Source organism: Callorhinus ursinus, unplaced genomic scaffold (assembly GCF_003265705.2).
Source record: "Callorhinus ursinus isolate GAN/ISIS: 27379988/994484 unplaced genomic scaffold, GSC_fseal_2.0 scaffold2, whole genome shotgun sequence".
Taxonomy (NCBI): Eukaryota; Metazoa; Chordata; class Mammalia; order Carnivora; family Otariidae; genus Callorhinus; species Callorhinus ursinus.
The window spans coordinates 67484272-67501336 of NW_027397064.1; the positions used below are offsets into that span (position 1 = coordinate 67484272).

At 35.9% G+C, this 17065-nt stretch overlaps 1 protein-coding gene across 6 annotated transcripts in view; it reads right to left on the minus strand.

The window, feature by feature from the left end:
- SLC4A10 (solute carrier family 4 member 10) overlaps positions 1-17065 on the minus strand; it is a 306454-nt gene that overhangs the window by 6188 nt on the left and 283201 nt on the right. For 5 of the 6 annotated variants that reach the window (XM_073883384.1, XM_073883388.1, XM_073883375.1 and 2 more), the window contains 5 exons: positions 13970-14143; positions 13094-13216; positions 4171-4238; positions 1570-1686; positions 697-735 (listed from right to left, as the gene is read on the minus strand). In XM_073883384.1, the coding sequence (XP_073739485.1) occupies positions 723-735; positions 1570-1686; positions 4171-4238; positions 13094-13216; positions 13970-14143 (495 nt within the window). In that variant the 3' untranslated portion in view covers positions 697-722. The remainder of the gene's footprint in view (positions 1-696; positions 736-1569; positions 1687-4170; positions 4239-13093; positions 13217-13969; positions 14144-17065) is intronic. The other variant, XM_073883379.1, reaches the window with a different exon arrangement.

Sequence of the window (17065 nt, forward strand, 5' to 3'; positions counted from 1 at the left end):
ACAGAAAACATCAATCAGAAGTCTTTGAGGGAGCTGACTGTGTAAATTATATTAACCTCTGGTGTGTTAGAGGTAGTTGTGGGGAGGGGAGGAGAGAAAGAGAGAGAGAGAGAGATGACTAATCCCCAGCTTTCTGGGATGAAGACTCTGCATATCCAGTGTTTGTCTTTTTGGGATAGAGATGACACAGAAGCAGCATGCCATTTTGGGGTGACAAAAACCAGCAACAAGAGATAGTCTGTAAGTCTAATGTAGCATCTTTTCCGAGCCCATGTTTCCAAACATTTCTCATGAAGCCAGATAAAGCTTACAGGTTTGGAAGCATGTGGTGCATAAATGGAAGCTCCCAGCTTTGCAATTTCTTAATTCAAAGGATAAAATTTTCTTTTTTCCAATATAGAAATTTGATGTCATTACTAATACAGTTCTGTGAGATTTGTTGATTCATATATGATGCATTTGTACAAGTCATGTGGAGAAAAAAGTTCACTCAAGCTTCAAACCTTCTTAAAGAGCTGAGTAGTTATAGGAATACCATAAACACTCAGTCCAATACTGAATCTAAGCCCAAGACTCTCCATGCCTTTTGCCTCCCCAAAACTCACACAGAGAACATAGGCTGACCAGGTTTCTAGAAGACACCATTTAACATAAGGAAATACAACCAAGGAATAGGTTTGAGGGAGAGGGTCTTACCTTTGGGGAATCAGCTTCTAGAGTGATTAGGAAGGGGAGCTTATGACAAAAATGTAATATAAAAATTAAGTAGAAAAAGTTAATTTAAGGTCATGAAAATAAAGGAAGTTAATAATTAAACACTGTCCCAAATCCCTCAATCACTCTTTAATAAGAAGAGCTATTAGCATAACATAGAGATTTTTCTTCAGATCAGCATCTAAGAAGACTGGATGGTTTGAACTCTTATTTATAAATTCTGGAAAATTCAATGGAATCCTGTGATGACTCTTTATATTTAAGGACACACTCTTCCCCCAGCATGCATTTAAAACTTAGCAACTATGGGAGTTGTTTGTAATGTTTGTATACAGAGAAATAAGAATGCATAGAACTTTCTGGAGCCAAAAGTTTCAGAATAAGGAAGTTAGGGAAGATTTTCAGGGGGTTGGAATAGGGACCTGGAAATACACTAAATACGAAATCACCATTGCATGTGCATATGAGGTTTCAGAAAGGACAATGGGGGAGCGCAAAATGTGATCAGACATCTAAGAGGGTCCTGGAAAGTGGGTGATGAGGGAATATAATGGAATCTTACTGCAAAAGAGTAGGCCAAATGAATGTCCAAAAATGCCATGCATCAGGACTCATTTATAGCACTGTTTCTCCCCACTGTCATAGTTTTGGAATGAGCTTTTAATTTGAAAGGGAGATGTTGAAAAACAAACCAACAGATGTGCCAATTACAATTTCTACCTACTTTTAAAAGAACTTTCTGAAATATATTAGACCTAAATTCAATGGAAACCAATACTATTCTTTTGCTAACAGATTCTTATGTCAAAAAATGACTGGGGTCAGTATAAATTCACATTACGTTGGAATTCAAACCTTTTAGAAGGAAAGCTTGACTCCTTATCTTTTGAGTTATCGGCAGTCATCAGAAGGTTCCTCCACAAGGCAGTCTTTGACATTTCATCAGAAATATTGATCACAGATGGATCATCTCTAGATAGTTTACCCAAAATGAAATTAAAAAATTAAATAAGTAACTGCGGTTGTCTAGAAATAGATACTAAATATAGGACAGTCTTGTGCCTGTATTTTTTGATAGTTATAAAATAAGGAGTATTCTCATAATTACTTTAAAAAATCTGTGAAAAATCAAAATCAAAATCAAAGATTCTAGTTATATAGAAACTGGTTTTGGCTACTGTTTCCTAATTCATTTCAAATTACAGAGATGGGGTTCTGCGTGTTCACGGCTTAGCCTCTTGCCCCAACATTCATAACTCTCAGCCTTGACAGTGGCTCTCACTCGCTCAGAAAGAGCCTGGTAGATGGACCATAGGCTCTGACCCTTCCCTCACCCTCCAGCTTGGTCTCCTGCCATTACACCCCTGGCTCCTTCCTGTCTAGCCACAATGCAATGGTCTCCTGACTGTTCTGGAATACTACAGGCTTGCTACTGCCTCGGGGCCTTGTACTTGTTCTTCCTTCTGCCCATAATGCTCCTTTACATGGTACAACTCTTTTCCTCCTTTGTTTAAATGTCGCTTACTCAGAGAGACCTTTGCCGACTACTCTATATAAAATTTCTGTTTCCATCCCCTCAGAATACCCTCATCCTTTTTTGCTTTTTGTTTTCATTGCACTTTTTACCATCCAAAGTACTATAGTCTGTTACTTATTCATTTGTTTATTTTCTGCCTCCCCTACCTCTGTCTATTCTACTCGAACATAAATTTTATGAGGACGAGATTTCTTGACCATTTGTCTGCGACTGATACCCCAAGACTCAAACAGGGCCTGACACTTGGTACCCACTCAACAAATATTTGTTGAATAAATGAAGGCAGTCTGTGTATTTGGCAGAAGTCTTTCCAATATCAGGACATGTACAATGCTGGGTGCTTTTCTAGCATTTTAAAATGGCACCAATTATAGGTGACATTCAGAACTCTCTAAAATATTCCCAGGGCTAGAAACACAACCAAATAGCAGCAGAGATAAATCACAGGCCAAGTCAAAGAAAGTTTCTAGTGAGAAAACAGCACTCTTCTTACTACTCGTGGAAAAGATAGCCTGCGGTGTAAAAAAACCATGTTCTAGAGAAATCCTAGGCTGACCTCACATGACCCTCATTGGTGGTTGTTCACAGAGGGCAACAAATTAGACTTTTCAGAGGAACACCAAAGGTCGGGGGCAAAACCTTGGGTCTCACAGGTTCCCTCCTTTCCCAGTTTGGACACACGTTCTTTAGTTCCTCAAATCCAGCAGCCCTTAGTGACTCAAAGCATGAGATCAACCAGTTTCCAAAAGAATATTATATGAATACATGTTTTTCATGATATTATATGACAAAGAGTCTTGAAAGCAAAAGAGTTTAGAAAATGCTGGATTAAATAAAATTAAACTTAAAAAAAAAATACAGTACCCCTTAGGTTCTTTAATATTCCAGCATGCGTTGTGAATCTCCAAACTGGAATGCAGTATGGAAATGTGTCTAACCAAAAAATCCCTTCAGGAGGGGTACCACATGAGACTAAGTTTCTACAACATACACGTGGAAATATATTGATTTGAGGAAACAATCAACAGCATTCTAAGACTTAAATATTACTAAAAAAAGATAAAATGACTTCCCATGATTTCATGGTAGATAATTATATTTTAAAAACCTAGGGAATGTGGTTTTATAGCAGACTCTGAAGATCTAGAAGATTCCAATTTTTTTGTCAATACTATGATAAATTTCCTCCTCAGAGAAAAGTTTTCTCTCCTTTTTTTTTACTGGCATGGCCTTAAATTATCCTTAAGCACTTTGAGACCATATATATATATGTGTGTATATATATATATATACACACATATATATATTTATATAATATTCATACATACAATTTTTGGCCAAATACTTTCATAAGTCTTTATTATAACGCATAGGAATTTGCATTCTTTCGCTATGTCTTTGTGCCTAAAGAAGATCAGCATGTTTTGGAGAGTTACATAAATATTTCCTAAAATGACTGGTGCAACTGAATCCTTCTACTCAGGAAATAGATCATCTCTTTGGAAGTGCCATATTTTAGGGGTAACCTCCCAGAGTTCAAGCATTTATCTGGGATCAACTCAGTGAATACCTAGCTTATTCATCCTGGCATTGAATCTCAACCCGTCTTCAATTGCTACTTTTAGAGGTTATGAAAGAGAGCTTTGGTATACAGTAGAAAATATGAGAAGAAAAGACTACGGACAACAGTTTCCCACCGCCCTCCCCCCCCCTTCATTTTAAGTTACTTGGCTATACTCACACAGTTATTAGTATCAGAACTTAGTACTAGGGACAGGGTAATCTAATTCCTAGTTTCAGTTCTTTCTACTCTAACACAGCTCCAACAAACCTTTGTAGGAATCCACACAGTAGGAAATTCTTAAGTATATAAGCACATGTTCCGTGACTCAAAGCTTTTACATGTGTATCTTACCTACCTATAGTGCCCTTCCAATGGGAGCTGCACCGTGCCCTCATCTTCCATAGCTAGCATACTTTGTTCTTCCTGGAAAGACAAATGTAAAATATACAAAGTGAACCTGATGAGCCTCCATTTTACATTAAAGAAGAAACACAGATTAATGTTTCACTATCTCATTAACCTCAGGACCTTCCACTTTGTTTGCATTTATTAATGCTAGCACAGGTCCTTTCAAGAAAGCACCAGCTACCAAGAACATAAGTAATTAATGAGAGTCTCATACCACAAAGTAATTTAAATGCTAACAACAATCTCCTTCATGTCACTCAATGTAAAACGTGGTTAATTTCCAAGCAGATTTAAAAAAAAAATCCAAATTTTAAAGGGAAAAAACGTATGGGCAATGTAATTGTTTTCATTGTTATAAAGTTTAAGTTACAATCCCAGAATGTTCTGTTAGAAGGGAATGAGGGGTATATTTAGAGCAGCGGTTCTCAAACTTTACTTTACATCAAAATCACCTAGAGGGCTTTAAAAAAACGCAGACCGCTCAGCCCCACCTCCAGAGCCTCTGATTCAGTAGGTCTGGAGTAGGGCCCAAGAATTTACATTTCTAGTAAGTTTCCAGGTGATGCTGATTATGCTGGTCTAAGGACTACACTTTGAGAATAAGTGGTCTAGAGAGTTTTTCCGAGACAGGAGAAGATACCTTTCTGTATGGACCAGAACCCAGGTGTGCTTTCCACTAGACACATCTTAAGCTTTTGTTTTATGCCTCAGATTTCTTCTTACAACGACAATATCCTACCCTTCCCTGAAAGGTAGAAATGCTTCATATATTCATTTCTTCATATATAACACTTTAAAACCATATCTTTAGGATAAGGAAAATCTTATCCTACCATATGGAAATATCCTGGTTTAGTTTTCAATAATGTTACCAACTTTTTCCATGCACCAAAAAAATTTTAGTTATCTATAGATTATAGCTCCTACATAATGCATTTATTTTCAAATGAGTCAATTAGCAATGCTCAAGTTCAGAGAACTACTTGGGGCCATTTAAAAGTGTTAGAATCATTAGTTCTAACTCCAGAAATGGAATTTTATTTATTTTGTTGTTTTTTTTTTATTTGAGTATAGCTGAAACACAAGGCTACAGAAGTTTCAGGTGTACACATAGTGATTCAACATCTCTATATGTTATGCTATGCCCACAAGTGTAGCTACCATCTGTCACCACACAACACTATTACAATACCATTGACTATATTCCCTATGTGGTGCCTTTTATTCCGTGAATTATTCATTCCATAACCAAGAGCCTGTATCTCCCACTCCCTTTCACGAATTTCCTCATCCCCCCCTCAACGCCCCTTCCCTCTGGCAACCATCAGTTTGTTCTCTGTATTTATAGTTCTGATTCTGCTTTTTGTTTGTTTATTCATTTGTCTTGTTTTTTAGATTCCACGTATGAGTGAAATCATATGGCATCTGTCTTTCTTAGTCTGACATTTCACTCAGCATACTACCCTCTAGGTGCATCTGTATTGTTGCTAATGGCAAGATCTTATTCCTTTTTTATGGATGCGTAATACTGGAAATGGAACTTTTAAGTTAGAGATGAAGAGCTAGAGAAAATAGGATGACCCTGGAGGCTCATCCCTCTTTTAGTAGCTTAGCAGGAGCTTGGCTGAGCTAAATCAGCTTCCAGGAAGACATGACCTTTGGATGATGTCATTTCTGGCAGGCAAGGCCATTCCTACCACCATCCAGACCTTGGCCTCACCTTGCATGCTATCTCTGAAGAGTCCTTGCCGTATTTCTTGTTACTTAAAGAAACAGTGTTTTCTAGAGCCTGTTCAGCTAACCTACAAATATAAAATGTAATGTGGGGGCAGCTCTCATTTTCAGTCTTGGAGTGCTCTCTGTACACATCCAACCTACTGACCAAGGCAGGCTCCCCTCTGCTGGGACCTTAACCATGCTGCATACAGATACCTATGCCCAGCTTATGCTGGGTAATAATGGAGAAGTCAGGGAACTGCATGATTCTGCTACTTCTTTGCTTATAAGTTCCTGCCGTGGCCAACCACAAACCCTTTATTACATTTATACTCTGTGGAATTAATGGCACCTGTCTGTTACCCTTTTACATTACAGGAACTAATCCTATTCTCTTTCTCTGTTGTTCTTCAAGAATATTTTTTTCGGGCACCTGGGTGGCTCAGTTGGTTAAGCAACTGCCTTCGGCTCAGGTCATGATCCTGGAGTCCCTGGATCAAGTCCCACATCAGGCTCCCTGCTCGGCAGGGAGTCTGCTTCTCCCTCTGACCCACCCCCCTCTCATGTGCTCTCTCTCTGTCTCAAATAAATAAATAAAATCTTTAAAAAAAAAGAATATTTTTTTCTTTTAAGAGATGATATACTTTATTACATGTATATTATGCCTATTTCTCTTGTCATTGGCAGAACTATTAAAACTAATTAAAAAGAAGTAGACAGTACCATTGGTTTGAAATTACACATTTTAGCATTTGATCAAAGCTAATCTGCAGCCTGGAATAGGGCATGCCTTGCAAATGGGTTAGTCACTACATATGGAACATAATACATATGTCATATTAACTTATATGCGCAACATTGAGGCAATGGACTGAGCATATGTATTCTCTCAGGTAAAAAAGCTTACTTTTTCTAGAGAAAACATTACCTTAATACACATGGAGGGACATAAAGAGAAAACATTCAGTGATCCCAAATGCTATTTAAGTAAAACCAAGATACAAGCAAAATGCAATTCTTTTCTCAGTTGTCCACTGGAAGGTAAGCTTGGTATATAATACGTTTTCTGACTAACTTGGAACAAAACGTTAAGAAGGCATGTAGAAAGGCTTAATAAAGAGTAAAATTAAAAAGAGAGAGAGAGAGGGAGACAGAGAACAGTGCCATCAATGCTTAGGTGACCTGGCAGCAGAGAACTAAGGCTCAAGATTCAATGTAACAGCAAAAAATTGGACCAAAGCTTTGGGAACAATTTTGTTTTTTCCTCAGATGATTTTCCACTTTTCTCTCAAATTGCTTTCAATAATTATTTTGCACTCTGTGGCTTGTTAGCATGTGTGGGCTTTATACTAGTCATAATTCTATCCAAACAAAAACTCATCACCTCTAAAGATAGCATTTCCAAGCCATGCTTATCTGAGGAGAAGGGTGGCAGAGCCGCCGCTGCCTTCAGTGCCAGAAGGGAGCTGGGTGGGCCCCAGAGCTCGGGGATGGAGGGCCGGCTGCATCCCAGGCAGCACTGTGAGGAAGCCAAAAATTTGAGACTTTCTGGGGAGGAACAGTCAAATCAGGCATTGGCCGTCACGACAATGACAACCCAGTTTATCTCAATCATACAGGAAGAGAGAGTGAGAGCTCAAAGCTCACTGGGTATCCATCAGTTTATAAGTCAGCAGTACCTTAAAACGAGTTCCACATAGCACTTCATTTACACGGGGGTCTGTCAAAAATACGCTGAGTTCTACGACGTGGTGAAGATGTTAAAGGATGAGCATCTGAGTTTACCAAGAACATGAGAAGGCTTTCACCAATTTGACTAGAGGACTACTCAGGCTGTGATGTGAATGCCATCTTTTAATTAAATAGTCAAAGCATTTTTCATATACTACATAAGCGAAGGCTAGTTAATGCTATCTCTACAAAAGGTAGGAAAATTGAGGCTTTAAAAAGAAAATCTAATCAAAAAACAACTCAAAACACTCAGCATGCATTATGTGCTAGGCACACAGCGAATAATCCAGGAGCTACTCATGAATCCATTTATCAAACATGTATTAGGCATAATCTACATGAAGTATTCTGCTAGGTACTGGTGACAGAACAATGAAAAGACACACACTGTACTCTCAGATGATGAGAAAGATCACTGGACAAAATACAGGAAGAGAGGAAGTAGTATCTGAGCCAGTCTTATTTGATAAGTTTGGTAGAAGAAAGGAAGAAACTCTAGAAACAATGTAGGCTAAGAATAAAAAGTAGAAATAAATATGACAATAACAACTAGCCTGGCTAGAGCCAAAGGCCTATAGTAAGTGAAAAATAAAATTGGAGTTACTTTGTGGTGTGTTTCGGGGCACCTGGGTGGCTCAGTCAGTTAAGTGTCTGCCTTTCTGCTCAGGTCATGATCCCAGAGTCCTGGGATGAGCATTGTGTCGGGCTCCCTGCTCAGTGGGGTGTCCACTTCTCCCTCTCTCTCTGCCCCTCCCCGCCACTGCTCTCTCTTGCACGCGCGTTCTCTCTCTCAAATAAATAAATGCTGTCTTTTTAAAAAACTGTGGTGTGTTTGGATTAGTAGGAAGTATGGATCTGAATTATATTTTGTGATAGCATACAAAATCATTCATATATCATGACAAAGGCTCTACCTTTAGTGAAATAGGTAGCATCTGTTACTATATCCACGTCTGAGGTAAAATCTGTATCTATGTAGGAACCCTCAAATAGCTCAAAGTAAGAGCAACAGCAGAGAGCCAAGTAATATTCTAACCGTTCACAAAGATGGTTAGAGTATTACAGAAAATATTCAGCAATTTTAGAATTCATAGATCTTAAAAAATGGAAGGGACTTCAGCAATCAAGTTTGACCCCTTTATTTTATCCAAGAGGAAAACAAAGTCTATAGAACTCAGACCACTTTCTTCTTTAATTACTAATATAACAGATAATGCTGCAAATGTTCAACACACACCCACACCCCCCCACAGTACTCTGAAAGCCATAAAATGTGATGTGTCTAAGAGGTATGTATTAAAATTTCCAATAGAAGAACCAGTACATACAACTACTCACTTTAACAATGAAAGCTAAAAAGGAAAAATGGGGAGGAGGAGGAGTCTATACAGAATTCATATAAATAATTGGATGCGACATGTTTTTATCAGAATATTTGATTCAATATCTCTAAGTGACTTATCTAAGTTATTATAAAACACAACTTTTGATACAGTAAACTTGGATTTAGAAGATTATATTCTGGAGATACAGACATTATAGTTTTAGAAAAGGTTTTATTTCAAATTTTAGCATGCATCAGAAGGACCTGGAGGTCTCCTTAACACAGATTTCTGGGCCTATCTGCAGAGCTTTGATTCAATAGGTCTGGAATGTGATCTAAGAATTTGCATTTCTAACAAGTTGCCAGGTGTTGGCAGATGCAGCAGAGGTCCTAGAACTACACTTTGAAAATCACTGCTTGACGAAGAATATGCTCACCTTACTCTAAGATTCAATCAGAAATAACATTTGCCTGTGTAATAATTAGGCCATGCTTCCCCAATCCACAACCAATTCTCATCTTTCTAAGCAGTAAGACCTGCTCTGTAATTTGTTGAATTGCATTAATTGCACTTGTTCTTAGTTTGCTTTTGCATCTTCTTGGCCTTGCTCATGATCCTTCTTCATACAGATCACAAGTCTCACTTGCCTCTTTTTGTTTTTTTCCATAGCATTATATGTTAGAGTGAACCTCCTGTAAACCAAGAAGTGTCAATATCATGATCACTGCCCAAAGCTGAATTTCCAGGATTTATCTAACATTAACTGCCTTCTACCCCCTCCCCACCCAGGAGCAAACGTTCTGCTGGGGCTTTCTGCTTTTAACAGCCGCCCTTTTGTCAAATGTGTACAATGTCCTAGAGAATATTTAAGTAGGAAGGAAGGCATGTTGGTACTCTGAGCACATTTGGACATCCAGAATTTGATTCTGCAGTCTTCCCTTTACACAGAGCAATGTGCAAAATGTCAGGGTTCCAATATTCATTTCTATCCTGATTATAATCCTTTCTTTCTAAAAACTGAAGCATATGCATATGCATATGCATGAAGTACATGAAAATTTGGAACAGAAGCTCTGCGACCTTGGACTGGCCTGTGTAGCTATTTATTCTGCTTAACTCATTATTGAATTTTAAGGTCAAACTAATGTTTTCTCAATGCCATAAGACCAGAAGCGGGCTACTGATAAGAAAACCCTGGAAGATAAAGGTACAAGCTTGTAACTATCATCGAAAGGACAAGAGGTGAGCCTACTTTAAATTCGAGTCTCATGGAGCTGAACATTTTCTGCTATTTACCATCTTTCCAGATCACAATCAAAGTTACTCAATTAATTTGAGCAATTGCAGAAATGCTGCATTTCTGGAGAACTTGTCCATTTACCACCCGAATGCACAATTTCTTAGAAGACTGGGCCTTGGTATAAGATGCCACAGTAAGAAGATCACATCCATCAGTGGAGTCCATAGCCTCAAGAAAATGAAATACTGAGATCTGCGTGACCAAAAGGAAAACCAACCAGAATTTAAGTTCTAGTGCAATCCTTCTTAAATCTTCCAGTTTGCTATACTGATCATACACTTTTAGTAACTAATTCCAAGTTAGAAAGTGAACATCTTTAAACTTCCTCTTCTTTCTCCAGTTGTCGTATGGAGAATAATCTTTCTTTGCACTCGTAGGGACTATATTTAAATGTTCAGTAATGAATTGTGTTTTCATTGTATTATTGATTCTCTTGTTTCTTTCCATGTACTGAGATTCACACACAAGCATCATGACATTAATCTATTTCAGATTTTAAAGGTCTATACATCTTCCTGATTAAGGTATTGCAAGGCATTTTCCCCTACTTTTTCGGATATTCAGATCTGAAGGATACAGTGGTAAATTTGCCTCAATAAGTCTTTATTTTTGCATCCTTTTGGAAAACATGAATTCTAGGAGATCTAGTAATATTTGATTACTTCTAAAATATGTATCTTCATAATCAGAAAACAGTAAACACCCACTGGAGTACAGTGGATCTATGACAGAAAAAATTTAGAAGCTTATTGAATAGGATCTCTGCCTATCTGAGATTAATAAACTTCAAAATGGACATCTAGCACACATACATATACTATACATATGAAGTGTCAGGAGTAGTTTTAGGCAAAGGAAACGGCAGATGCAAATAAAGTTATGATTACTATCAAATTTGTTCTCCCCTATTTCATAGACATATAAAGGGAGAATCTAAAATTTTCCTTAAATGACAAAAGGGGAGAATATTAAACATAATATGTTATATGTACATATCATTTTTCATTTTACAAAGTTCTAGAAGGGCAAGAATGTTCCATGGTATGGATATGGCCTAAAGAGAATGCTATGAAAGGGATGATTATATGGCTGGGGCTCTTGTTAACTTTTTCTATAGAAGTAGTAGAGACATTTGAACAAGAAATCAAAGCAGGAAAATAAAGCAAAATTACATTTGTAAGTTACTGCCTTAGTATACGTAATAGTATTCTCATTATCAGAAAGACTGAAGGGACATGGTCAATGAGTTTTATATTCAAAATTGTCTTCTTTGGAATTTAAACTTTCTTGAGGATTATCTTCAATGTGCATAATCTTAATCACATCAAGTATGGATAATTTAAACCTGCAGATTTTTTATATTCCAGTGTCCATCTTATTTACATTTAATTTACACCAAATTCTGTCATATCCTTCTTGAATGGTATCTGAGGAAGAGGCCAAACCTTTACTAAAGTCCTAAAAGGAAATATCCTAGTTAAGGCATTGTTTTTAAAAATCTCTCATACTTAAATAAGAATATGTCAAACAGAAAAATAAAGAAATAATGATTTTATATATTTTTAATGTTGTATTAATATTACTAGAGGTATGTTTCTAAGTATTCCTTCTCCATTATTCGGGGAAATTGAAATAACTGTGCAAAATTAAGATACATCATCGTGATCGATCTCTAAAGTGGGAATCCATTGTCTGCGATGGGACGCCACAGGAAAAAGAAAGGAATGCCTGCCCGTCACATACTCAATAGCCATATTTGTAAAAACCTCTGAGGAGAAATTTCATCAGACTTTGTGGCCTAATCTGACTTCACCTAATAACTGAGTAAAACCTAGAACCATTCAAATGTTTGCAAACAAATTCCCCAAAGGAGAGAGGAATATATCCATGGTTTGAGAAATTATGCTGTAGACAGGAAACAGCATATCTACAGACCACCTTGTAGAAGAAGGAAAAGTGGAAAGAATTCTCACCAAATATTTTCTTTCATCTTCATTTCTATTCACATGGAAATGTTGTTCTTGCGTTTTACAATCTATGGACTCAATCATTCCAGTAAAAGGTATACTGGTCACTTTTTGTTTTCATTTAAACTTTGTAGTTTTTATAGAAAGCACATTTTTAAAATATTATGGTTACCAGCCTTCAAAGAAGACCCAGACTTACATATGAACTTTAGATATGCCATAAAACTTAAAACAAATCATCTTAATGCACGAAGCAGAATAGGATAGATCAGTTAGTCCACGGAAATAATTAAATCCCCAAATTTTCTCAAACTACATTTACTCGATCTTAAATCACTTTGAAAGCAGATCAGATCATAAACATTTCATCTATTTCAAAAATAACTAATTTTATCTTTTGATTAGAATTAGAATCTTGCCATTAAAAATTTGTTCCTTAGAAAAATATCAACAAGAATACTGTCTCTTTCATTCCTTCTCACATATTCAACCAAAAAGCAACCATTGCTGGACCATAACTCAGAAATAGTTAAGCATCAGTAAGGTTCTGCCATCCACAAGGGAGGGAATAGAAAAGCAAAGCTCACAATTTGGATAATGAAGTACAAAGTATTTGCATATTTCACAAGGGTTTGGTTTTCTCATGTAAGATCTGTGTTCAAGTTTCAACTTTAAGATTTTAAGCATTCATCTTCCAAATATTAATAGTCCACCTGTGGTTGTTAGTAATCACTAACTAAAGATAAACAAAATGATTTGGTTTTGCAAGGAGCTGTTACTGTGCAAGTGTCCCATTTGCTTCTCTTTGATACTGATTTCACTCTGACTTACTTCTTTTTCAGCATCTTCTAGTTTCTTTTTCTTACTCTCGGGCATTAAATCATCCAACCAGCTGAGTTCCCGTTTCGTAAACAAAAAGTCCATCAGTTTTCTTACAAATACCAGAGCTAAAACCTGAAGCAAATAATAAAATAATTTAAAACATGGAAAAAAATAAAAATGGGAGAGGTAGCTTTTTGTTTTTTGGTGGAAACAAGTCAACTTCAATTTAGACTGAGATTCAAGTGAAACTTGAAGACATACGTGTATAATAGACATTGTATTTTTGCATTCTTCATTTCCTTTTCTTACCACATCCCCAGAATAATAGCTCTGATTTTACCCAGTAAGGGAGTCACTTAAAGAAGCTATCTCAAAGAAAAAAAAGAAAAACCTACAAAATATATTTGACTGTTTCTTAAATAGATGTAGTAATAGTTTGCATTATTATAAATGAACATTAAACGATTCTTATCTATGCTGATAGTATTTTGACTTATAGTTATTCAAATTCACTATATTTTTGGAAGTATTTGAAATTTCTCTGAAATATTTAATAAAATTTAATTTTAAACCCCCTAGTTTTTCAGATTTGCTAGTATATCTTTAATGTTACATTTTGAAAGTCTACATTTTTCTACCCAACTTCAATTAATTCAAACCATTTCAAGTATTTAGAATGATAGAGGCAAAACTAATATGAATCACTGAAATTCATATATAATCTCAAATCCTGTCTTAGTCACTAGCTTTAGCTGCTAAACTTTACATCATGGTTTCCCATAATTGTTCAAAATGACTCTACTGTTCCAAATTCAGTTTTATATGTTTCCAAATAGAGCAGAAAATCAGAGGAGGAGAAAAAAACTTGACTTAGAAGTTTCATACCATCATGGGAAAGACAATAGCAGCTCTTGAAACTTTTATTATCCACAAAAGGCCAAGGCAACTCATCTGAATCACTGTGAAGAGGTGGACTTTTCGAAGTGGTACATGCCTTAGATATATAAAATCTGGCTGATGTTTTGCAGGCATCCAGAAGAGCTTTATTCTATCAAAGAACTAAAAGATAAACAGACTAAATTGCTTTTTACAGACAATAAAAGTGAGACAAGTAGATGTTTAATATGGTCCAAAATATCATACGTCGGAATCACATGATTAAGTTGACAGCTGGGCATCAGGACAATGGATTGTTATGCATACACTCTGAAATGCACAATTTCAGTTTCATAATATCCCACATTTATATAGTCTTCTAAGGCTATAACTTAGAAGAGTTTAAAAATACTAAAGCCAATGCTAAACGTTGCTACCTGGGAGAGTGTAGGCTTGAGAGACAAAATGTAATCATCATCCTCTTTTTCATCATCACATCACAAAGCTCTTCCTTTTATTTGCCCACTAAACACCATGGTCCATTCTCTGTCCTCTTCTTTCATGGAAGAGCTCATCCATACCCATGGCTTCAACTTTCACATGCTTGGTAGAGACTCCCAGACCTAGGTCTCTACTTCAGCGCTCGAGCTCTCTCTCTCTCTCTCTGTTGCCAGAGTATCCCACCCACATCCTGCTGCTGAGTGGAATGTGTTGACTCTACTGTTTTGGCCTCACCACATTGACCCCCAACGAGGTTTTGAGGCTGTCTTTACAAACAAGCTTAGCCACAAAGATTTAACCTAGATGAATTACTGTTAATCAAGTATTTTCCAGAGCAAACTTTGTTAATTTGATTTCTTGTTCAGTTTCTTCTGGTGCACTGTCAAGTCAATTACAATTTTTTCAATTGTATTTTATTAAAATTATTTTCATCTGGAACAGTTGTTTCTGTTTAAATTTTACCATGAAGACAGTAAAATTATTTTTGGACTATATGATATTATTGTTATACTTTCGATTTTGATTTTATATACCAAAGCAAATTTTCTCAATTCAAATTTTATAGATTAAATTTTCACAAGAAGCTTAAAACTTCAATCATATTTTACTCACTAACAAATTGTGCTGTGTGTTAGTTTTATTTTACATGGATCATTTTCTTTAATTTTTCTCAGGTCGATTTTTACAGTTTCCAATGTTTCCAACAAGAAGTGATTATTTAGGAAATGATGGTTTCAAGCACTGTCAGTTCTATTTCATGCCATTCCTATAGTAATATCTATTGTGCATCTTCAAAAGAATGATATTTGATTTTATTTCTTGGCTAATTTATGAAAAAATTGTAAACAATTCTCATCAAATATTCTAAAATTACTCTAATACGCCAAGGGACAAATATCCATGGGGTTAAATGTTAGGGTTGAACATCCTTTTTTTTCTTTTTACCAAAACTTGCATATATATATATATGTATATATATATATGCAAAAAAGGATGTTAATATAATATATAATTAACAAGAAAATGAAATATAAATATATAAAATATATAAAAATATATAAATATAAAAATAAAAACAATAAAATAATAAAAAGGATGTTAATATAATATGTAATATATTGTTAGTATATTTAACAATGTAATAGGAACCTCAAACTCAACATAAACCCATATTTTCTCCTATGTCCCTTGACTTACGGCATAGCCTGCCTGACCCTTCTTCCCTCAGTCATCCAAACCAGAATCATACACAGCCTAGTTCATCCACTGTTCATGTACTTATTTATACTCATTAATGCCTTCCAAAATCATTTATTGAAATGTACTTCTATGCAAGTACCAAGTGCTGAATTTCTTTTTCTTGGTTCATCCTTCTCCATATTGTCTCTAAATATTTCATTAGGTCTTCTTATTCCTATGTCCTAAATATCTCTTTAAAATACAGTGTTGTTAAACAAACAAAATTTGGTGATTGGTGGAGGTGGGAATAGGGAAGAAATAAAGTAAAATCCTCTGGCTTATAACTGAATATTTCAGTTTCTATAGAACTCATTTTTCCCAGCCACCATTTCTCCATTTGTGAAGCTGTTATTGCATAAGTGTACTTCAGTGTGTGGGTGCTTCAATTGTTATTGTTTAAATGGCACATTTGCTTTACTTTGGAATCCTGAAGTGTTGGAATGAATATAGATGTGGTTATATATCTGAGTACAGAAACAGCATTCGTAAGAACACTGTGATCTGTTTTTTCTGCCATGTTGCACAGTGAGAAGCCCAGATAATATGTTTCATAATATTGCCAAACAATCAGGTAGCATATAAATTCCTTCAACATATAATTAACATGCTCCTTCAACTGTTGGTACTCAGTGCATGCATGTTACTACTCAAGTAATGATAATCATGATACATGTATCCTGAGTTTTGCACTTGGCTTTTATCTTGTCCTAATATCAATAATATTCCATTCCCCCATGCAGTTAGCCACAAAATCGCAAATAGGAATTTCAACTTCCTGAGTTCAGGGTTCACTTAAATTTTCACTAATCTTGTTTCTCAGTGTGAGACCCTGCGTACTGTTTCATTTGTGCTATTTAAAACTCATTATACTTTTCTCATGGGCCTTTAATAATGTTTTCCTCAATTTTCATTTGGGAGATTCACACCCCAAATAATTCCAAAACTTGACATTCTTGTTTAGTTCTAAACCTCGTGGGTATAAAATCATGTGAGTGGAATTAGGGGGAAAAATCTGTTGAAACCTATCAAAATGATTTTACTTTGTTTCTTGAATTTCTGCTGCTGTATTTATGTGAGCCTGGGGCCTAATAATAAATACTTTTCACTTACAGATGAAATTAGTACTCGTGGAACTTTTGCCAAAGGCAAAAAACAGTAAAACAAATAAACAAAACCTCTTCAGTACTCTTCCCTACCTGCCTTACCAAACCAATTCTTTCAAAATACATTTTTCATACATGAAATTATAAATGAGCAAATTAAATCTAATTAGAGTAAAATTTAAATGCATATTCCCAACCATTTCCCTCTCCCAAGTAAATTTTACCCAAGTGTCAAGAAGAAGAGTCATAGTACCTTTGTGGG